This window comes from Takifugu flavidus, chromosome 10 (assembly GCF_003711565.1).
Source record: "Takifugu flavidus isolate HTHZ2018 chromosome 10, ASM371156v2, whole genome shotgun sequence".
Taxonomy (NCBI): domain Eukaryota; kingdom Metazoa; phylum Chordata; class Actinopteri; order Tetraodontiformes; family Tetraodontidae; genus Takifugu; species Takifugu flavidus.
In genome coordinates, this window is record NC_079529.1 from 690,161 (window position 1) to 712,125 (window position 21,965).

The following is a 21,965-nucleotide window of genomic DNA, read 5'->3' on the forward strand; positions in this document are numbered from 1 at the left end:
TTTTTACTTATTTATTTATTATCTTTTCTGCACGCTGAGAATGACTCAGACCTCCACACGTCACGTTTTCTTCCACCCCAAATTTCTGGGTCAGGTAAAGACATGATCACATGACCACCTATAAATATATTTTTTATATGTAATTCCTCACGGTTGGAGCCTCCTTGTAAACCAGACTGCAAAATGACGTCATATTGCCCCCTTTTAGCTCGTGCTCCTTAAAAGACACATGGTGGCACTGGGACACACACGCACGCACACACACGCACGACAGGAGTCTTTGCTTCAAATGCAGCATTTTATTGTACATTATAAAACTGTACTGGAAAAATCACTGTCGCTCTCCTCCGTATCAAGTGTTCTTCCTTACATTTGGTGGGAGTAAGGCAAAAAAAGTTCTTTAGGTAGCGGCTCAGGTCAACCGGTAGCTGTCAGACGTACAGATCCTACTGGGCTTTTCCAATTATTTATGCCTGTCTGTGTGGAAAGGCGGCAGTGGCAGCTTTTCTCCAGCAGAGCGATGAACCCATCCAGCCCCAACAGCTAAGCAGAGGCATTCGCACCGTGGCGCGGATCTCTTAACCCCCCCACTCTTCTTTGCCAAAATCCTCACTTATTGGAGACAGAAGCTGCAGTGGGCAGACGTGGACGTCAACAGTGCGGGTAGTGAAGGGCATGACCATGAACCCCAGAACACCAAAACTGGGTGACTTTCGTTCCTGTCCGAGATTAAATGGCGTGTGACCCCCCCTTCAATTCCATATTTGTGGATTTCACAGGTAATTAAACCTGCAACAGGAGTGAGTTGGTCTGAACAGAGGCCAGGAGGAGGCAGGACAGGACAAGAAAAAACAGCCGAGAACAGCAGAATGCAAATCGTGATGAAACTACAACTATTATTTGTTCTTAAACAGCAAATTAAAATGAAAAAAAAAAAAAACCCACAGGTGTTCGGCAGTATTTCCAAAAGGCCATTTTGAGTCGGGGACTCTGTGCTTGTAAATTCCCTGGTTACGTTTGTGCCCTCCAGTAACCCTCAATACTACATGCATGTGGCATTACTACAGTAAGAGGGCAGTTCGCCGACCCCGTGCTGCAACGGTCTGTGCTGACTGGGGGGGGGGGGGGCAGGAGATAAAGGTGCGGAACACAAAGACAACAGACCTGGGATGGAACAATAAAACTCTAGTAAAGCTTCCTCAAGTCTCCACGGTTCACATTTTCATTAAGAAACCAAGAAAACCAAAAAAACGGGGGGGGGGGGGGGCGGACGCCGCTGATCATCAGCTCAAGTGGCACAATGGTCATTTCATGTAAACATTTCTCCAAATGTTTATAAAATCAGCCCCCCATTTAAAAACCCAAAAATATATGTAGAAATGTATCTTTATATCCATATATCTATATTTATTATTAAAGGCCTTAAAATATTTTCCATTCTTCTCCTTGAAAGTCCCGGGTCCCTTCGCATGGACCTAGAAGGAAGCAGATTGTTTTGTTCTGTGCACGTTTTGGGCTGTATTTTCATCATCCTCATGGCTCACCCTGCCGCGCTGCAGGATTCAGTCCTGCTTCGCCTGGCCGCGCTCCTTCTTAGGGACCAACGCCTTCCGGAGGTACGGAACGCTTAAAAAGGCTACCAGGAAGAATACGTGTCCCAGGAAATAGACCGACATATGCACCTGAAAGAGAGAGAGAGAAAATGTGCGTTTCTGGAGTGTTTTTGTCTCGTCGTGACCCACAAACACATCTATAAACGCACTTCCTGTCACCATCGACAGTTGGCAGAAGCTTTTTCGTGTGACCCTCGCTAGTTTGTAAAAACACGTTGCATAAAACCCCCCCGGTGACCTTGTTCCTACCATTGTGGCTCAGCCAAACACAGCTTTCATTTATTCCAGCTCTTTCTGTTCTGGTTTATCGTTAAGCAGAAGCTGCCATCAAGGCCGTCTTCAGAGAAGCAACAACTCGTTATTCCGATGGCATTAATAACAGAGCAGTGTTGATCTTCCTGGAGCCGCGTGTAGTTTTGTGACGCACTGTTGCGGTTCACGCTGCTGCACTTGTGCTGTCGTGGCGATCATTTTACTGTCGGCTTCATTCTGCTGCAACGCTCGCTGCCACCGTGAATCAGAGTAATGGAGCGGAGGCCTGGCAGATGTTCTGGCGGTCAAAGCATTAGAGGCACCGACTGTGATGGACAGACGTCCATTCGGCCTCTTGGTTGCACCGTCATGGTGGAGCTGCTCTGGTAATCGAGTGCTCAAAACAACATAAAGCTGCACGGAGATCTCCTCCAGCCAAAGCAAAGGCATAAAATGCCAATTTCCCCTTTACCGATGTCTTTCATTACACACTTTCATTAAGTCCCCAGCAGAACTAATTGGGATCATATTTTAATACAAACCACATTTTATAGGCCTCCATTTTACTTTAGACTTTTATCTGTATGGCAGAAACTTTAGGAATCCCTCCCCAGTTTGTTCAAATGAAACATGTCCGATGATTCACTTTTGAAACGCGGGTTTTTTTCTTGTCTGTCTCGTATTATGAGGTCACAGACAGACCCAACAGTTCAGTGGTTTTGGACATAACCTGGGAGGTTTCCCTGTGACTTACCCTGAGCCATTTGTCATAGGTGAGGAGGCAGAACGGTACTAAAGAGTAGGCCATGAAGAGCCAGTGGATGAACTGCTGGACCACGTAGAGCAGAGGGTAGAGGGAACTGTTGGCCAGCTTCGTCAGCGTGGGACTGTCATTCACCAGAGCCACAAACTGTCTCAAACACACAAACCACATCTTTTTTAGAAGTTGTACACAAAGCAGGTTCCCCATTTTAATGGCTGCATATAACTTCTACTCATGAATCCCTGCGTCGTACCTGTTTCTCTACCATGATGATGAGGAACTCCATGGAGAAGCAAATGACGTATCCGGAGTGAAGACCGTGCCAGACCGTTAAAAAGAGGAGTGTAAGAATGTGAGACATGGCCTTGTTCCCGAGGAATCGACACCTCTTGAAGACATTTCTTGAAAAGGAAAACAAAAAGTAAGACAAAAAGCCAAGACTGGCCCATTTTTGACCCCCAAAAATGCTGATTTCAGGTGGAAAAGCATCGGTGTAATGCATCAGTCATCGGCATCCAAATGGAAAATGCTGCGATACCTGAAAGTTGTCGTTGCATAGCAACTGTGGCCACAAAGCATTTGAGCGATGCTCAAGCCTACTCGAGCACACTTATCAATTCAGCGGGGGCTCAGACCGTTAGCATCTTCATCACAAACTATTTATGTCGACGTATTGTGTTTGGAAACCGGCGTTTCTTTCCCCACTGACAGGAATAAACGCCTCTGTCAGCACAGGCGGCCACGCTGTGCACGGCGCCGCTGAACCGTGCGTGCCTACAGGCGTCCTCCTGGACCAACCCCCAGCCTGCGCTCCCGCTGAACAGTCACTCGTTTTACCCGTTTCAACACAAAACACAACTTCCACTTTATTTTTTTTAAACTTTTTAACTGACAACTCAGCTCCAACTTCAATAAAATCTCGATCTCGGCGCCAGGTTGATGCGACTCCTTTGTGGCCGCTGTTTTTGGCCAAATGAGTGCGTCGATGAAATGCAGCATGTTTATTTGTGCTTGTGCCTAAATTACAAAACCAAACAGATGCTCAGCCAACTTTACAAGGCCTCAGGTCCTGCGAAGGGGCTCATGCTAAGCAACTAAAACAGAGCACGCCAGTCTGAACGCTGTCCTTGTCCGTCAGAGGAATTGACTATAAATAGTTGTCTTTGTAGGGCAAACAACGGGAGCACTTTATCTAACAAGGGAACAAGATCTTTCAATCAAACGGAGAGAAAACATGAGGTCATCTTTGCATAAAGTTCTCAACAGCAGCTTCTACCCTTGTGAATGTGTCACTCCTCCAGCCCTCACTATCCCCCAGTAAATGACCCATTTCCAAGGATTCCTTTAAAAATGCTCAATAATACAAGTCCAAAGCTGCTCTGGGGATGTCTGCTGCCCTCCTTCAGGCTGTAACAGGAGGCCTTTTTTGTGAGAGAGGAGACTGAACTGTGGTAACCTCCTGCCTCTGTGAATATTTAACCTTTACGGCAGCACTTTGAATACGAGCCAGGGAAGGTCACTGATTTTCAGCGTGGCACTGACCTGGCCGCCCATTCGTTTGTGTTGATGTTGAAAGAATCGATGGTTCCTTGAAACCGTGGCGTCGTTTCAAAGAGCCACACCTTCATGTTGGCACAAGCGTCCCACCGGTGCTTCCCCTCTACTGCACCATTGTAGCCAAGTCCAGATAATATACAAACGCCCTCCTGTAACACAGCGAGGAACCATCTGAAAACCTTGTGCGGTGGCATTTATATGGTGGTGGCGTCTCGTTTACAGGTGGAAGTGGCTTCTTACCGCTATCAACCAGCAGGTAACATACTTGTATAAATTAAATTTAGCCCACAGCAGCATGAATACACAACGGTACCAGAAGGGCTGCGCCTGTAAGGAGAAAACGGGGTCTTTTAGAACCATGAGAACAATGCAGCGAACTGTTGTGACTCTTTCTTTTATTCTCACCTCAAACTCATCTGTTAAGAAGTAGCTGTCTGGGAAATAGGGACTAAACATCGCATAAATCACCAAGAAGAGAAATCCCAGAGCAAATCTCCTCATAGCCGGCAGAGCACTAAAAGAAAGGAATGATAATAAAATAAATGATAAGAATCTCATTTGTGGCAGTTTTACAGTAATCCAACAACACCTCTGCAGCTGTTCACTGAATTTGGGATTTTTTTCCCAGGGTTCTTTACCTGTTTGGGGGTTTTCCGGGAGTGTCGGTGAGTTCCCTCGCCACCAGCTTCTTGTAGCTCTGGAGGGTGAACTGGGGGCCCACCAGGAAGCCTCCGTAGAAGTAGGAGAAGCCAAAAACCTCCAGCAGAGAGGGCACCGACGTCAGAGCCGCGCTCTTCTGCTGTGATCTCTGAAATCAAAATAGGGTTTAAAAAAAAGCAAAAACAAGGAAGGGCAGCTGAGAGGAAGCTGAGCGTTATCTTCTAAACGATCTCCACGCTCTGAAAGGATCAAACCGATCTGCCGTCGATCCTCACAGCTCCACTATCGATAAATCTGCAGACAGTCGCACCATCAGGCAAACGTGCACAGTGATAATCTGCGAGTTGCTGCTCTGCCACATCGTGGGCGTCACAAATTAACTAAAGTTTGTTAACCCAGTTCAGGTGGGCACATTAATGTTTAAAATAAAATAAATCACTTGCACAAAGTCTGCAGATGCAGAGAAACTCGATTCTCATTTCAACGAGAGCAGCAAAATATCTGCCAGGATGGAGACAAATCGAAACCGTTTTACTCCGCCCATTTTCCCAAAAAGGTTTGTTTTATGTATTTGTGGCATAAAAATGTGTGCCAGCAATTTCTGACTGTGTGTGATGATGGGATGTTTCTATACAGTCTGAAATAGATTTCAGTCTTTTCATTACAAAAAGGAATAAAATCAACTTCATCTTAAATCAAATTTGTTGTGATATATTTAGATAAATAGATGTGTATTCATGTATATATGAATATACCTGTAAATGTACAGAGTTCTGGCCTGTACACACACACACACACACACACACACACACACACACACACACACACACACACAGACTTACTGCTTCCTTCCCACCATCGTAGTAATCAAGTGACAAACCTGTAAAGACAACACGACCACGTAAGAATGTCGCACGGACTAAAGATGATGTTTATTCAACGATTGTGTGTTCACCAGTTACACAAAGATAAAGGAAAGATCCGACACAAAAGAGCTCCGAGTCGACGTACCGATGAGTTTGAGAGTGAGGACACAGTGGGGCATCGTCCATTTGATATCGTACTCCTCCGTCGCTGTGTAATAATACCCTGCCAGTAGGTAAACCTGTAAAAAAGGCAGAAATGGAGGTTTTAGAAGACACTGATTAGACAAACAAAGGGATTAGCAGATAATTATCTGAAGAAATCTAAGATTATTCATTCAAATACAAGATTAAACAGCAGCTCACCATTTGAAACACAAAGCTGCTGAGGACGGTTGTCACCGTCCTTCCCATGAGCCTCAGCATCAGGAATTGAACGAGGACGCATACTGCCGAGTGATAGACCTGAGGCCCTGAAGAGAGTCAGACGGAGGATGATGAGAGGGGCGACGAAAGGCCGACGACCTCGACGCAACGCCAGCAACGTTCTCAGGTAAGTGGCTACATAACAGTAAAGATGGAGTAGCAGCAGTGGAACTACATTATAGATAAGGCTAAATCAGCTTCTGTCTGGAGCTGGTACGCTCTGGGAGAAAGATGGAGGAACAGACCTGCTGCAAAATCCACGCGGAGCAACAAGGAGGATAAGAGAAAAAGAGGTGAGTGTTCCAACAGCATAAAGTTGGAGCCTGGGCCACTTTGACATTCAAACAACTCTCACCTGAAGCTTCAGGATAAAGAACGATCACAGAAAACACTTTAAAAAAAAGATGAATAAGAAACATCTGCCATTGCAAACACACCGTTTCCATCAAATTATAGAGGAAATGAAGAGAATAATTATCCATCCATCTTCCCACCGTATGGTGGTGATGCATGCTAAAGGATACGTACAGGACTGAATCCTGCTTCCATCAGGTCCCGTCTGGCCGATAAATGGAAGAAATGGAAGTGGTGCATGCAGCAAATGTTTGGTGCATTTTTATTGAGCCGCTGTCGAGGGCACAGAAGAGTCGAGCTCTCGCCGCTGTTCGCGCCAGAGAGTAAATAGATTTCTAAAAATCACCGAGCGTGGCCTTCTGTCCTGAGGTGTGAGATTACATTTAAACAACCTTTAGGTGGAGCAGGCCCACGCATCTTCCAGGCATTTTAATCTTTACACCAAACAGGGGAAGAAAAGAACACATCCCGAAGCTGTACTTTACACAGCCGTGCACAGGAGCCCATTTGTGGTGATTTTAAAAATACCGGATCACTGATGTCAATTATCAACGTATATGTGGGCTTCAGCCTTCAGCACGGTCCCACTCAGTGTTGCTGTAAACCCGGAGGAGCAGACAAACCAGTTGGACCAGTTGGAATGACTTCCACGTTCAGGTCTGCCCGGTGGATTCACAGTCAGTTGCTAGGGTGTAATCTTAATTTTGATCGTCAAACACCAACACAACGTTAAACCAGACTGAACACGGACGCAGCTCAAAACACCCGACCCACCGACCGCGGTGCCGTCGGCTTGGAACCCAGACGGCTCGGGTCTTAACTGGTTCTGCAGCCGAGTCTCCGTCTTGATCGTCTGGTCTTTGCACAGCCGCTTATTTTTGAGCCAGTTTTCTGAAGTGTGGGCAAATATTTGGGGGATTTAGACGCCAGCGGCGGCGTGTTTGGGACATGCAAACATTGCTCAGGCCAAAGATATTTAAATTACGCTATAAAACCCGCATCGGGTGATACTGACCCACTCAAACTCAAACTTCCTGGCAGTTCTTTGCAGCACCAACGAGGGACAAATTCACATCTGCAAATATTTCTTCTGGCATTTTACAAATACGTGCTGATGTTTTGTGCTGTTGCGGCCTCAGAAGGAGCTAAAAACATCTGAAACGCTGCTGAATCTCACCAAAGTTGAAAACTGCAAGAGCCAGTCCAGAGAGTGTGTGGAAGAGATGCAGAACCGTGGCCGGCTGATAGAACAGGAACCAGCGGTACACCAGAGCAAAGGGATATCCTGCAGGAGAGGCAGATTTGTTAATAGAAGAAAACCATTTCCCTTAACTGTATCTCACAATCACGCTCACATTAGCACATCGACACCACTGGCATGTGCACGTGGCTGTGACCTGGTCTGTCAAGCAGAAAGATAACAGCCCATGAAAGATCCCTGTTCCATTTGAGGGTAGTTTCTTCTTTAACAGCGTTGCTGGTGACCCAGCCTCCACCGTTGCCCTGCACACACCCCTTTAGTTTCAACTCAACCTCCTGTTATTTTACATTTGCTGAAAGTGCAGTGTGACAGTATTCTTGTCATTTTTTGGAATGAACTGATCCATGCACAGAGCTCCGGTGGGAGCAGCGCGTGTAGCCGCCCTCTACAAAGCATCCGGCTTACCAAAGCCGGAATTACAAGCGTGCGTCCGTGTAAAGCAAAGGAAATGCTGACCAACCCGACTGATACGCCGGCACCTCTGTTAACGTACAAACTAAATGGCTGCAAAAGATTACGCAACACGCGTTAGGCAACACTAATGTAAAGAGAAGAAAACATGGCTGACGGCATGATTTCAGGCAGCCGTTATCCACACAAGTTCACTCTGCTGAGTTGTTGTCACGGTTCCACGTGTCAGTGCAAAGTTCAGTCAAGACTGCACGGAGTCGTCCCCCCCCACCCCCCCAGGACAGGACATGATCAGACAGACACACCTGACAGTGCAGCCACCCATGTTGTAACTTACAATCTAACAGCTCCATGTAAAGATCTGACACTCGCAATGGAGAAACCCTGGAAAGCAGCACATCGGTGGCAGCATGATCCACCCCTGGGGGGTGGGGGGGGCATCTTTACTCAGCTGAGGGGATCACAAAAGTCTGGTCATCTCATTTGACAGCTGATTCCCTCGCCATTAACCACAAACCAGGTTTATTGTTCTTAAAACCACCAGGCTCACGCGTTTTACACTGATGTCAATCTAACTGGCAGTAACTTAATAACAATAACAGCAAACTGGGACGGGGGGTGAGGGGTGTTTACTGGGGAGGGACGGGCTCCATCGACCTACTTTTGGATTTGATGAATTAACAGCGATGTCTTGTTCGCTCATCCGCCGGGATTTGTCATGAAATAATCCATCCCTCGACAAGACATGATCATATCCACCTGAGTCGTGTGTCCACGCCACCGTAGACCCCCTTCACACCGGAGAGGGGCCACAAGTTGCCCAGGAACGATGAAGCGTTTCAACAACAAGGAAATGCACAGATGTGGGCTACGTTGAGGTGTTCGGCTCCGGGAGAATCACTGCTGGCTCCCAGAAACACTGGGTTGATTCACCCAAATATCTTTCGCTCTCTAACTGTCACTTTCCACGCAGACCGCCCGGTTTCCTAGCAGAGTCGCCGCTGTACGGGACGAAACGTTCCCATTCTCGGCACAAAAGTAACACCGACAACCGGGGCGGAACGCTGATTAACACAGGAAGCGAATCTTACCGATTACAAGGGACAGAATGAGCCGAACTGCGGGCTCCGGGGAACCTAAGGACTCGGCCAGACTCTTTAGCAAGGGAGCCGCCATCTTTCTTGTGGGCGGAAACGTGTCTCCGCGACGGGTCGCTGGATTCTGCTGATTGAAGACAGGCGTCCCGCTCCGTGTCCGGGCCGTCCGCAACCACGCGCGGCGCTTTTTATCGTGCACGACGCCAGTTCAGTGCCCGAGTTTGACCTCCTCCGGAGACGGTCTCCGATTCTCCTCCCACCCCCGCCCACTGCTCAACACTTCCCCGCACTCTTAACGCGTGTTTTAACGGCGGGTCTTAAGAAAAGACTTAATTATGGGCAGAAGCGGCGATTTTTTAGCAAACGCGGTGAAAGCCTGCCCCCGTGTGGCCAATCTAACACACAACGCCCTCGACTGACATGAGGAGAACTGACAGTACTGACAACATGGAGCCCACGAGATTATTTTAGTGCGTTATTGTGGCAAACGCCAATTCTGTGATTATTACACAACATGATGGGACGTTTACTGAGACGACCATTGATGCGCTCATTAAGGGTCCGGCCCGGGAATTAATTAAGTAGCAAATAATATCAAGTCTAACTAAGCAACACGCTCGATGAGATCTTTTAATTTCACAGATTTGAGGGGGCTTCTCTGTATGAAAAGCCTACTAGAGAAATATCTAAAGAGCAATCATTCCTAGCTTACACTTGTAGCGCAGCAGTATTAGTATCTTGCGTATGTACTCCATCATTATGGTTTGGCATTTTAGCTTCTGCCCATTCAAAGTCCTATAACCCCACAAATCCACTCGACTTTCAATTAGTTCAGGGATATTTCTGTGTTTCTTTCTTAGTAGAAGCTAATATCATAATATAAAGTTATTTTTGCCAAATCGAAACGTTTCGCCGCAAAGGCTCTTGGGTATAAAAATGAATGTAGTGTCTTCCAATCAGAACACGGTACCGTAACATGTGATCAGAGAGGCGGGGCTATACAATTACAATTACACAATAGAAAACTCAAACACGTTATAACACTTCAAAAAGTTGCACAGATTTTACATTAAACAAATGGCAAGCCGAGACTGATCACATATGCAAATCCTCGAGTCTCATATGATGCTATCTGGTGTTTTACTGCACGTACACACAAACTGCGTGACTGTATTTTGCCTTTTTTGGTTGACGAGCTAAAAATGTGTCAGCTATCATTTTTCTCGCGCTGGAGATTGAAATTTTGGGTTGTTTTTTTTAGCTTTTGCAATGTGCCTATTTATCTGTATAATAGTTTTCTTTTAACTTTTAAACAGCGATAGTGTCTGTACCGTCTTCACTAGCAGTCTTTGAATGCAGCATGACATTTATCCTCCTCTTCCTGTGGGGAGATGCGTTCACGGGCGTGCCACCATTAACCAATGGAGCTGTGAGGGAGGAGCTGTTAAAGCTCCCATTTTATAAATACTTCGCACTGCACTATTTTATCCGCTCTCTCCCCTTGTGCACCTTGTGGCCTGTTAGCCCCGTTTTAATTTCCCAAGAAATACCCTCGAAACCGCAAACATGACCAGGAAATTCTTTGTCGGTGGAAACTGGAAGATGAACGGTGACAAGAAAAGTCTTGGCGAGCTCATTCAAACCATGAATGGAGCCAAGGTGGACTCTAATGTCGGTATGTTGATTTTGTGACTAAACCAAAACTGCAGTCATTCATTGAGCATTTTAGCGATTATAGTCATGGCTGTTGACTTTCTTCCGTATTAACATGGCCCCGTCATGCATTTAATCAATATTAGCGTCACGTGGGTCGCCAGCATTAATTGCCCGTGTGTTACCGCCGAGCCTTTACCCTTTGCAGGCAGAATTGGTGAAATGTTCGGATGGTGAATTGTTTAGTCACGTCGGTGGCGGCGGGTGTGCGTTTGCAGCAGCACGTAGTCCTGCCGGGATGTGCTGCATTCACTGTCTGCTCTTCATGGAAAAACACACGAACCTGTGGCCCGTTTTAAGCTCCGCTTCAGATTTTCCGTGGAGTCAGACAGACAATCGACAAAACTCTGGCTCCATGAAAACGTTTAGCCCAGAATACCCCGGAAACATCGATTTTTGTGCCCTCCAGTGGCTTGTGTCTGCCCAAAAGCGTTTTTTACCGATTGCCCTGAATGCAGCAGTGAAGATTTTGCCGTTTGTCTCCGTCCTGTGGGCTTCAGAGACCAGGGGAAAAAATAACCACGGGCAGCTGTGGGCTTTTATTTTGGACGCCAGTTTTTTAATTCAGACTGTGCAGATTTAGTGAACATACGCGGAGACTCCGAACCTTGCTCGCCTGTCATCATGCCAGCGGGGCTCCTCCTGCAAACTGGCGTTACGCAACTGTAATACCAGTCACAGAAAGAGGCTATTACTATATTCAGGCTCTAGTTGGACCACAGTAAATAAGTGGAAACCAAGTAATGCTTTCGGGTGCGTGCAGCTTTAAATTCGTCCTTTTTTCAGTTTAGACTGGGTTCATCTCATCTGAATGTTTAAACTCTACTTTTGGTTCCTCTCGTGACTTTTGTCTGACCTCTGCAGAATGCATTGACTCCGGTGACCTTAAAGAGGCTGAACTCAGACCTTTAATACAGGCAGACCTGACTCTGACTGGGGAGAAATGACCTTTACCACGCCAATAATAACACAAGGACTTTAATATAGAATCCTGTAATCCAAGATGAAGTTACATTGGGAATTTCGGCGTCTTGAGCAAACTTCACGTACAACTGCTGATTCAGACTGAAACTTGGTTTTTATGCAATCAAGTAAAATGGTAGAATTCCGTAACATCAGTAAAAAGCATGATTTCTAAAAATTTCTTCAGTAGTTTTGTTTCTATTAAGGGAAAGTAATAAAAGTTTAAGATAAATTACTATGCTGGCTGGAATAACAGATACATTGTCTTGGGGTTATTTTAGATTTAACTTTTCTAGCCTTTGTTTGGCTGATGTTTTAGGTTATTTACAGTTGCTTCTGATGTTTGTTTATCTAATTTAGTGGGGTTTTTTTTTCCATTTCATATATTTCAGAATGCTTATACCTTTGATCATAGTAATATCGAGTTTCAATCTGTAAGACAAATGTAATGTCATCAATTTTGCCATCAAAAAGTTACATAATGTAGTTTTGCTTTTGGCTTCAGTTAATTTACTACATCTATTGCACATTGTTGGAGTCATATTAATAATTCCTAAAATGTGATTTTCCTCTGACCTGAACCAATCCAAACTACAAACTTGTCCTCTATGCTATTAAAATAGTGTATAAAGAACATTATATCTTAGATTGAACTTGTCCCACCCTTCCCCCATTCTGCAGAGGTGGTGTGTGGTTCTCCATCCATCTACCTGGACTTTGTCAGGTCCAAGCTGGACGCCAAGTTTGGTGTGGCTGCTCAGAATTGCTACAAAACAGCCAAGGGTGCCTTCACCGGGGAGATCAGGTACGTGTGTCAAAAAACAGAAAAGGGTTCAGATCTGTCATAAATCTGTTCAGATCTGTCACGTTTGGAATCCTCAACACGGAGAACGTGTGTAAAGTTTTCTGTTCCCAATGTCGTCCGCAGCCCTGCGATGATCAAAGACTGTGGCGTGAACTGGGTGATCCTGGGCCACTCTGAGAGGCGCCACGTCTTTGGGGAGAGTGATGAGGTAGTTTAGGAAGCTTTTAATCATTTTTATGGCCACTATCTGTGTATGCAACAAGTGTTTCGTGAGGGGGGGGAAAAGAACCGTGCCCAGAGTTCCCATCATGAATCGCTGTTCTATATGGTGTTAGCTCATTGGTCAGAAGACAGCCCACGCTCTGGAGAACGGCCTGGGCGTCATTGCCTGCATTGGTGAGAAGCTGGACGAGAGAGAGGGCGGCATCACAGAGAAGGTTGTCTTTGCTCAGACCAAGGTCATCGCAGGTGAGCGGCACCTAACACACCCCCCTGCACACACAGACCTAAATCTGCAGAGTCTGAATGTCGCAACACACCTTTCATGGACAGTGTGTGCGTTAGACCTGTTGTGAAATGCACATTGGAGTCTTATCACACGTCTCTTTTGCAGACAATGTAAAAGACTGGAGCAAGGTCGTGCTGGCTTATGAGCCTGTTTGGGCCATTGGCACCGGCAAGACTGCTTCCCCCCAGCAGGTATGTTAGCAACAGTCAGAAAGTTTTGGGCTGGTTCTTTATATAACCACGCACATGTTTTGTGTGCGACCTCAGGCTCAGGAGGTTCACGAAAAGCTGAGGGCCTGGCTCAAGACCAACGTATCTGAGGCGGTGGCCAACTCTGTGAGGATCATCTATGGAGGTCTGTGCCACCAAGCGCTTGAATTTTCAGCTTCAGTTCCTCTCTCCAGCTCTGCTCACGGATCTGTTCTGCTTTTCAGGTTCGGTGACTGGTGGTACTTGCAAAGAGCTCGCTGCCCAGAAGGACGTGGACGGTTTCCTCGTGGGTGGAGCCTCCCTTAAGCCAGAGTTTATTGACATTATCAACGCCAAGGCATAAAAACTGACCGCTAGCTACGAGTGAGACCACATTCAGAGCATTCAGTTTCAGTCCATCACTTAGTGTTCTTCCCTTTTTGTTCAAAGTACTTGTGCAATGATGTCATTTCCCTGTTCTCCTCTTTTTTCCCCCCCATTGGCATATTTAGTCATCTTGCAAAGGGACAAGTTGACACATTCACTGTACTGCACTGAGACAAGACAACCCGTGTGTGTACTAACTGCCACACCAAGCGCTCAATCCTTTTGGCCGTCAGTCTGCGCCTTTACTTGAAAAGTTTACAAAAAGCTTTGTGAACGGTGTCACAGCTCCTGTCAATCAAAAGAATTTTGTTTCTTTTTAATAACACTGGTGTCTCTTTGTGTAACTATGATGTTCAGTGGCTTTTAACTCCATGTAGATGTGCTCGACCAGCTCTGACCGGCTGTCTTGCCAAGCGAGATGTGTCATTTCATGTTGATCAATTGGCCTGAAGGACAAAGGGTGGGAATGCTGTAAGAAGACGATATAATAAATGTTATAGAGACTATTTCAGTTGTATTGAGTCTAATTTTTGTGTCCATTTGTGACTGGCAGCAATACTTTTAATCATCCCCGCTGATCATATGTGGTTAGAAGGGTGGAGGTTGATGGGTATCTTTATCTAAGAGTGAGCTCCTGTTGAAACAGTCGAGTTAAAGATTTCCCTTACTTTCTTATTTTAATTTTATGGTGTAATTTAACCAACTTGTATATTTCAAGTTTCGGATGAAGATAAAAGCTTTGGCTGTTTGAAACTTGAGAAATTATAGAAAGCTAAAACAACTTGTGTTATATGAAGATTTCTCCCTTAAATCTCAAAGAAAATTATAATGTAAAAATATAATAGGATCCAACCTGCATGAAATGATGAACTGTTGAGAATTGTCAGGGTGCAATAGAATAATTAAGTTATGTAAAACTGTATATGAGTCCACATAGTGTGAAGAGTTTAAAAGTATTGATAGTCCATTTTGATGCTTTGTCTTTTTTCAGCTGAGTTATCCAAACATTGTTTGCTTTGTGTTGTTAAGGTTTGTTCTTTGTTTGCTTGTTGCTTTGAGTAGATATTTGCCAAAGAAAAATAACCAACTGTTCTCTAATAAAACACACTGACAGCTTGGGGTGAGTAGTGCAGAGGGATTGTAAAATGGCTCAGAATTTAAAATAAAAAAAAAAAAAAAAAAAAACTACTACTGCAAACAATAAAATAAAAAACCTTGGGTTACGATCAGGTCAAAATCTAATTGTAGTTTTTCTTCACAACCTCCACAATTGTCTTCTGCAAACACTTGATTTTAAAGCTAAACATTCGACCACCTGGTCTTTTCTTACATTCTTTCTGTGGTGACAAAGCCCAATAGCTAAGCTCTGCAACAGCAGGCAGTGTTACCATTCAGAAGCAGCTCACACCTTTTGCTGGCATCAGTCATCAGAATATACAAACACAAATTCCTTTTAGAAATTTACCGAAATTAACAATGTTATTCAAGATGTGAAAACTATATTGAAGACTTTCATGCTTAGATATTTGGAAAGGTCCTTTTTCATTTACTTATCATAATAAATATGAATTTTTTTTTAAACTCAAATACACCTTTAAAGGTGTATATATATGTTGTTGCCACACCAATTTTAAAAAATGATTTATTTTTTTTTGGTTTAGCTTAATTATGATCGATTTACTCACGGTTACAGCCTCTAAGCAGTGTTTCCTCCGCTCCTACAGGGGGCGCTCGCCAGTTTTAGCTCCGCCTCTTCGCAGCTCATCCTCACGTCATTCACGTCCGTGTTTACAATCGAAGCGTGACGTGCGGGCTTGCAAGAATACGTCTCGTAGAGCAACGGAAGGTTACTAAACGACCGAAATGCATTCGCTGAGAGTTTTCCTGAACGAGAGGCTGGCGGCGGCGGCGGAGGAGATATTAGGAGCGGTGGAGAAGACAATAATTGAGTACAGAGAGGAGATCTGTCGCTCGAAAGATTTGGAAATAAGTCGTCTCCGGATGCAGCTGAAGCTTCTAAAGTCCGGTTGGTTTTACTTCTACACGATTGCAAATCAAACTATGACTGAGTACATTGTAATTTGGTTTTCATCGACTGCGATGTTGTGATTGTTTCCATTCAACCCAGAGTCACGGTTGGATAAAAGCCCCCCCGACCAGGAGCCTAGCCACGGACACCTCCATCAATCACCTCGGTCTCCTCCTCCTCCCCCCGGAGAGCCACACCATCACTCATTCGCTGCGGTGGAACCTGTCGAGCACCCCCAACACTGTGAGCCAGAGGAGGAGGAAGAGGAGGAGGAGGAGGAGGAGGAGAGCAGCGGCGTGGAGCAGAAGCACCCACAGCCCTCGCTGGTCAAGGAGGAGCTGGAGCAGCAGCAGAGCCAAGAGGAGTTCTGGATGGATCCCGAAGAACACGATCATCTCGACCACCTCGAGTCAGACATTAAAGACTTCATGTCGTCGCCCCCCGGGCTGCGCAGCGGCCTCCAGGACGCCGCTTTATCGTTCCACCCCTACAGCAGCGACAACAGCAACGGCGACGAGAGCAGGGAGCGGCCGTACTGCTGCTCCGTGTGCGAGAAGCGTTTCAGCAACAGTTCCCACCTGGCGGCTCACATCAGGACGCACACGGGCGAAAGGCCGTACAGATGTGACATCTGCAGGAAAAGTTTCATCACCACCAGCGCGCTGAACAGGCACCAGACCATCCACAGCGAGGGCAAGCGCTTCATCTGTAACTACTGTGGCAAAACCTTTAAGTGGATGGAGTCTCTTGGCCGACACATTAGAAGTGTGCATAAAAGGGAAAATCAGCCGGAGTGACGTCCCAAAAGTGTTCCACACAGAATGTACTCTATTTTTTGTGTTTGGTGGGTCGATAAATGTGCACGACTGCTTTTATGTGCCAGTTGCTTAAATCTTACCCTTTTTTAAAAATAATTCTAATAAAAATGTTAGGATGCATTTTATACTAGTGCTGTAAATTCCCTTTTCAAATAAACCAATGATTAAAGGTTTGGTAGTCCATCTTTAAAAAAAATAAATATAAATATTCTAATAAAGCCACTGCTCACCGGTAGGGGGCGGTAGCTGCATTTCATTCACAATTTCCAATCAATCTTTGAGTAGTTGACAATGAATTTCACTGTCTGTATACAGAGTGCTATGGAAAACTGGGAACACTTTCTCCCTGATAAATTATAAACCTGCAGACTTAAGACAAACAAAGCATTTATATGGTAACGGCACACACAATTCCAACCAACTTCTAAACATTTGTTACCTTTACACAGTTATGGACCAGTAACCGGTCTGGTCTGGTCTTTTTTCTTACCTTTTTTGTCATGTTACAGTATAGAAATGAGGAAAATGGGGCAGTAGTGTGAAACTGCTGCTGCAGTCTAGTCAGGCTCTGCTGGAACAAGTAGCTGAATGCCAAATCATGGGAATGTTCGCTGCTCCTTAGCAGGCTGATTAATTACAAGTTATATAAACACAGGCCATTTATTTCAGCACCACAATAAACATCGTGTTTTATACAGTGAAACGTTTACAAGCAGCGATGGAAGGAAAGAAGATGATCGCTACATATTAAACCCAGTAGGGCATAAATGGCTGGTTGCCAAATGCTGAACATGTTAAAGAAGTTACCAGATTTTTTATGCCATATGTAAATAGAACCAGGAAAATGTAGCCTAGTTATTTAAACAAAAAGTGTTTCAAATATGAAAAAAGTGTGCCCTAATTACTAATCTGCTACCCTCCCATGTGTAATTAAACTGTAATAAACTGTAGTAAAATCTAATGAACGCAAACTCCGGTTAGTGTCCACTTTGGAGCATCAACACCCTCGTAAACACAGTAATTCTGGGAAAATGAAGCCTTTGATGATCACAATTGCTGCTCGAGCTTCTTGAGGCCCAGCTGGGTTCAAGGAAGCAGCACACACGTTTCAATGGTCCCGCTCAGGTCACACCTGCCCTTTATTATCGTGTATTAGCCAGTTTGATCCTGATGCTAACTAATGAGTGCGGTAAGTGGCTGCAGGCTCTTCATTCATGTTTTCAGGGTGCGCCACTTATTGGAGAGAGCACTCAGACGCATGCAAGTGCTCTGTGTAGTAAACTACTTATGTCAAGTGCACAGATTTAAGACTGTAGGACAGCTATTTAATTGCCCCTAGAGATGGCCTTTCTGGATTATTTTACAAGCCAGTCTGCAGATTCTGTGCTGTTTTGTAGGAACGAAATTCAGTCTCAAAGAAAGAAAAATGAAAATAAAGAAAACCAGAAAGTGTGCTTCCCATTAACTGTGTGGCCAACGGGCTTCCTCGCTCTTTGTTCCCTTTAACTTGATACAGTGATTCAGGGTTTAAAAACACAATTAGGATGTTGCCAAAACATCAAGTTTGAACTGGTGAGCCCACCCATCATTAAGTCCATTCTATATATTAGTAAATCTTTTAATTCTATCTGGGTGAGCTTTTTAGCATCTTCATTTAATTGTCTGATTCTTTGGCTGTTAAGAAAGCTGTTCAGAAGTACCTGCGCAGTGTCCCAGTCTGTTACAGATATTATTTATTCTGTCTCTTTACTCTGCATACGCTGCTACTATAATTCAATTTCCCCACGGGGATGAATAAAGTTCATCTTAATCTTAATCTTAATATTAATAGGCCAGATTTTTAAAAATACAGGGGAAGGTGGGAGATTTATTGAGAGAGAAGTTTGAGCGCTCCTATAAGAGGAAGGTGCAAGAGGAAGGCGGAGGAGTGAATAGAGGGGCTGGAAGATGTCACACAGTCAGCTAAAAGCCAAAATGCTGCTGGAAACAAGGGGAAAATGTTGAGGGAATGATGAATTTTCAAATATTCGGCCATATTCTTCTTCATAGATCAGGTTGGACGGGCGTGGCCGCCATTTACTGGTCTTCTGAGCGATGTTTGGGGTTCTGGCTCACCAACAGAAGGAGCCGTGTTGTCTTGATTGTGTGTTTTGAGTCACTGTCTTGTTGTTAGGTCACCTTTCGGCCCAGTCGGAGGTCCCGGGTACCTCAGACTGGTGGAGTGCTGCGGTGAAGGTTGATCTTCTGGAGCGTTCTCCCGTCTCTGGACCTCTGCCCAGGAGACCATCCAGACCACTGAGTCCATGGAGCTCACAGCTTGAGTGCTGAGTGAGGCCTCTGTCAGCTGGTGTCACCTGTAGGCTTCAACATCTGGATAAATTCACTTTTTGATCCGGTCTTCATAGAAAGAACAACATGCCTGGAGTTGCCTCGTACAAAGAGTACAATTAATTATGTATAATTCCATAAACCACAGGCATGAACTCAGTAAGATAAAATTAATCCGTCACTTTGCAATATCCTGATTTATCCCTATCTGACACTCAAAGTAGGTCAAAATGAAAGAAATGTTTCTTTTAGCAAAACAGCAGCTATTTATAACTATTTTTTTTATATGCAAAATGCCTTAAAAGGCCAAAATAGGGAGGTTTTAGACATCTTTTTGAATTTCATCTTTCTTATGACGAGCAAACAATCCAAGACCAGGAATGATGAAATGCTAAGAATATCCAGCACACGTGATGTCACAAGAGGGGCGATCAGATTTGTTCTGCTAGGAGATACTTTAATTTTGACACAGTTATTCAAGGTGACTTTAAATGACACATAACCTACATACCAACTTACAGACATGCTCTGCACTGTATATATTTCCCATACTGAGCCATACCTCCCATCCAATGCTATTATCTCGCCTGAGATTGTTTTCCCAGATAAGGTCATCAATCAACACTGCAGCAGGGTGTGTTATTTATACTGCATAGAAAAATACATGAGACAAGTTCACCGCGATCTTCATGCTCCAAATCTGTGAACCAGGAATGATTTTTGGCTTGCGACGTGATGGCCGTATTCACTGATCCATGTCCGTTTGAAGGAGATTCCTCCATCCGGACACAGTCTGAACACACGCAGCCTGGAGCCTCCGGAGATCACAATTGCACAGTTCTTCTTTTCACTTCTGTCCCCTTCTTTTCTTTTGTATTCTTTTTTTACAGTGCATGATAGAAAGCTTGCTCTACAGGGTGGCTGATGTTCACTGGAGCTACACAACTCCCATGTCTCGCACTCATCCCATGTGTCTCCTATTAGCTACACTCCACAACAGGGCTGGACCGACAGGGAGAAAGAGGGGGAGTCAGAAAAGGGGGGAGGGGGAGAAGAGTAAGGAATTTGATATGCTTTGTGCATGAGTGACTTGTATAAAACAAAGACGGAGTGTATATGTGTGTGCTTGGAAAGAGGAATAGTGTACACATGACATTGCAAAAGGGAGTAGCAAAAAAAGCTTATAATTTATTTCCAGATTTTTTTTTTTGCTTTAATTTGCATCTTGTTTCACAAGGTAAATTGAAAATTAAAAAATAAACATAAAAACTGACTGCCATACCATGAAAATGTAAAAAAATAATACAAATAATATGTACTGTATATATAATTATATCATTATCAACAAACAGACAACATTAATCATAATAACAATACTATAGATCATAAACATAACACTAAATTGCTGGTCTCATGCATATATGAACACCCCTCAGATACAAATGGGGGGGGGGGGTTTACTAAAAACAGAACCAAAAGGTCCACCAGTTCAGAATAAGTGCCTAGCTACATGCAAAGACATAAAAGACTCATGTACACATTCCTTCTGGCATCAAAGTATTTTACAGGTACTTTACGTTTGCCGCTTCTCGTCTAAGTTACTGTACAGAGCACGATACAAAACAGGATCAGAGTCGACAACTTTACGCAGCGAACCTCAGGAGTCCGGACCTCCGGCGCATCTGCAGAAACAGTGAGCAACAGTTTCTCCTTTCGGAATCCTTCTTAATCGCTTTTTTTCTTCTGCTTCCCTCTCTGATTGCGTCTGTTCGGAGCCTTTGTTCGTTTGTTGTTTTCAGTGCTTTTCTCTCGCGTCGGTGGTTGAATTCTGCACACCTTCTCTCCCCTGGACGTTGTTGCTCCCTCACAGAGTCTTATCGCTTTCTTTCTTCAGGTGACTGAAAGGTTCAAAGAGGAAAAGCTGTCGGGGTTAGGAGTTCCTTAGGAGTTCCTTCTCGCCTCAACTGATTGCATGTTCATGTTTGTGCGGCTTTTTTCATGCGTCGTATTCTGGAACTTTGTTTCTTTACAGTCTCACCTGTAGTACTCTTCCTGGGTGAGGGAGTGGTGGTGATGATGATGGATCCACTGTTGTTCCAGGGCCAGTCTCTGGATCTGCAGCTCTGTGCTTTGGGCTTGCTGCATGGCCTGAAGTTGATGTGCTGCTGATATGGGACCAGTGAGGGAAGATGGCTGGGGCAGATCACGGAAAGGAGCACCTGGACACGCACGGCGAGGAAACAGAGGGAGCATGCGGGGGTGCGATCAATCGTGTAACCTTTTAGCAGCAGAGTTTTTAGAGATTAAAAAAAAAGCTGAACAAGTACATGGACGAGGAGCCTTCTCCTCACCGAACAGCTGTTGGCGGAGCACCTCGCTGTCAGTGAGGGGGTGAGCCAGGATGGGAGTTCCCAGGGTGGCTCCTGGATAAGGGAGGCGTGCCAAAGGAGACCCCGATGCCAACGGGTCCATCAGGGGGTGAACCCCGCCCGTCGCTGGATGCCAATGATGTAATAACAAATACATGATATATTTCAATAAGGGTCAAAATGAAGGTGATAGCCACGATTTCTAAAAATCAATTACTTAACACACACTATCATAAATAAAGTGACGCTTTTAGCAGAACATGAGCATCCACATGTTCAGTGATGCTACTTCTTAGCAGACAGATCGTGACAGCAGTGTTAGTAGCAATGGGTACCTGTGTCTTGCTGGTGCAGGTGAAGATGTGAGTGGATGTGGGAATGCTGGTGATGATGAGGTGTCACGTTCAACATCTGAAGACGCCCGAGGTTCTCTCCTCCGCTGCTTCCTCCTCCGTTTGCGCCTCCTCCTCCTCCTCCCCCTCCACCGCTTCCTCCTCTTTCTCGCTCCCGTTCTCTTTCTCGCTCTCTATCTCCAAAGTTTAGCAAATTTCCTCTGTCTCTCTCCCGCTCCCTCTCCCGTTCTCGTTCCCCACCCCTATC

At 45.0% G+C, this 21,965-nt stretch overlaps 4 protein-coding genes and 1 non-coding gene across 7 annotated transcripts; 2 read left to right on the forward strand and 3 right to left on the reverse strand.

The window, feature by feature from the left end:
- Window positions 1-279: 279 nt before the first annotated feature.
- On the reverse strand, window positions 280-9,587 carry lpcat3 (lysophosphatidylcholine acyltransferase 3). Of its 2 annotated transcripts, none has more exons than XM_057046034.1 (13): window positions 9,252-9,587; window positions 7,666-7,773; window positions 6,075-6,181; window positions 5,857-5,950; window positions 5,688-5,725; window positions 4,824-4,993; window positions 4,591-4,699; window positions 4,426-4,512; window positions 4,171-4,334; window positions 2,882-3,029; window positions 2,620-2,775; window positions 1,545-1,682; window positions 280-1,475 (listed from the first exon to the last, which is right to left on the reverse strand). In XM_057046034.1, the coding sequence occupies exons 1-12, from the start codon at window positions 9,334-9,336 to the stop codon at window positions 1,563-1,565; spliced, it is 1,386 nt and encodes a 461-aa protein (XP_056902014.1). In that variant the 5' UTR covers window positions 9,337-9,587; the 3' UTR covers window positions 280-1,475; window positions 1,545-1,562. The 2 variants fall into 2 exon arrangements, with proteins under 2 accessions (XP_056902014.1, XP_056902015.1); XM_057046035.1 differs by lacking the exon at window positions 9,252-9,587 and adding an exon at window positions 8,822-9,198.
- A 318-nt stretch (window positions 9,588-9,905) lies between these two features.
- Window positions 9,906-9,960, reverse strand: LOC130533271 (U7 small nuclear RNA). The gene has a single exon (XR_008952529.1). It is a non-coding gene; the product is annotated as a U7 small nuclear RNA (small nuclear RNA).
- Window positions 9,961-10,736: 776 nt separating this feature from the next.
- Window positions 10,737-14,327, forward strand: tpi1b (triosephosphate isomerase 1b). The gene is made up of 7 exons (XM_057046152.1): window positions 10,737-10,932; window positions 12,615-12,738; window positions 12,862-12,946; window positions 13,074-13,206; window positions 13,352-13,437; window positions 13,513-13,600; window positions 13,680-14,327. Exons 1-7 carry the CDS (start codon window positions 10,824-10,826, stop codon window positions 13,796-13,798), a joined length of 744 nt encoding a protein of 247 aa, XP_056902132.1. The 5' UTR covers window positions 10,737-10,823; the 3' UTR covers window positions 13,799-14,327.
- Window positions 14,328-15,590: 1,263 nt separating this feature from the next.
- Window positions 15,591-16,841, forward strand: LOC130533018 (zinc finger protein 853-like). The gene is made up of 2 exons (XM_057046125.1): window positions 15,591-15,847; window positions 15,950-16,841. Exons 1-2 carry the CDS (start codon window positions 15,685-15,687, stop codon window positions 16,645-16,647), a joined length of 861 nt encoding a protein of 286 aa, XP_056902105.1. The 5' UTR covers window positions 15,591-15,684; the 3' UTR covers window positions 16,648-16,841.
- A 3,323-nt stretch (window positions 16,842-20,164) lies between these two features.
- Window positions 20,165-21,799, reverse strand: LOC130533057 (atrophin-1-like). Of its 2 annotated transcripts, none has more exons than XM_057046201.1 (4): window positions 21,701-21,799; window positions 21,348-21,504; window positions 21,035-21,215; window positions 20,165-20,894 (listed from the first exon to the last, which is right to left on the reverse strand). In XM_057046201.1, exons 2-4 carry the CDS (start codon window positions 21,466-21,468, stop codon window positions 20,861-20,863), a joined length of 336 nt encoding a protein of 111 aa, XP_056902181.1. In that variant the 5' UTR covers window positions 21,469-21,504; window positions 21,701-21,799; the 3' UTR covers window positions 20,165-20,860. The 2 variants fall into 2 exon arrangements, with proteins under 2 accessions (XP_056902181.1, XP_056902178.1); XM_057046198.1 differs by having other exon boundaries at window positions 21,324-21,504.
- Between the last annotated feature and the right edge of the window lie 166 nt (window positions 21,800-21,965).

What these genes read in the sequence shown, in the direction of transcription:
- lpcat3 (XM_057046034.1), bottom strand. Translation starts at nt 9,336, where the DNA reads ATGGCGGCTCCCTTGCTAAAGAGTCTGGCCGAGTCCTTAGGTTCCCCG. An exon ending in CATTCTGTCCCTTGTAATCG is followed by an intron (nt 7,774 to 9,251) that starts GTAAGATTCGCT and finishes CCTCTCCTGCAG; the next exon opens with GATATCCCTTTGCTCTGGTG. An exon ending in TCTTGCAGTTTTCAACTTTG is followed by an intron (nt 6,182 to 7,665) that starts GTGAGATTCAGC and finishes GACTCTCTTCAG; the next exon opens with GGCCTCAGGTCTATCACTCG.
- LOC130533057 (XM_057046198.1), bottom strand. Translation starts at nt 21,468, where the DNA reads ATGGACCCGTTGGCATCGGGGTCTCCTTTGGCACGCCTCCCTTATCCA. An exon ending in GGAGAAGGCTCCTCGTCCAT is followed by an intron (nt 21,216 to 21,323) that starts GTACTTGTTCAG and finishes GTGCGTGTCCAG; the next exon opens with GTGCTCCTTTCCGTGATCTG. An exon ending in ACCCAGGAAGAGTACTACAG is followed by an intron (nt 20,895 to 21,034) that starts GTGAGACTGTAA and finishes TGAACCTTTCAG; the next exon opens with TCACCTGAAGAAAGAAAGCG.
- tpi1b (XM_057046152.1), top strand. Translation starts at nt 10,824, where the DNA reads ATGACCAGGAAATTCTTTGTCGGTGGAAACTGGAAGATGAACGGTGAC. An exon ending in GCCTTCACCGGGGAGATCAG is followed by an intron (nt 12,739 to 12,861) that starts GTACGTGTGTCA and finishes TGTCGTCCGCAG; the next exon opens with CCCTGCGATGATCAAAGACT. An exon ending in AGACTGCTTCCCCCCAGCAG is followed by an intron (nt 13,438 to 13,512) that starts GTATGTTAGCAA and finishes GTGCGACCTCAG; the next exon opens with GCTCAGGAGGTTCACGAAAA.
- LOC130533018 (XM_057046125.1), top strand. Translation starts at nt 15,685, where the DNA reads ATGCATTCGCTGAGAGTTTTCCTGAACGAGAGGCTGGCGGCGGCGGCG. An exon ending in GCTGAAGCTTCTAAAGTCCG is followed by an intron (nt 15,848 to 15,949) that starts GTTGGTTTTACT and finishes CATTCAACCCAG; the next exon opens with AGTCACGGTTGGATAAAAGC.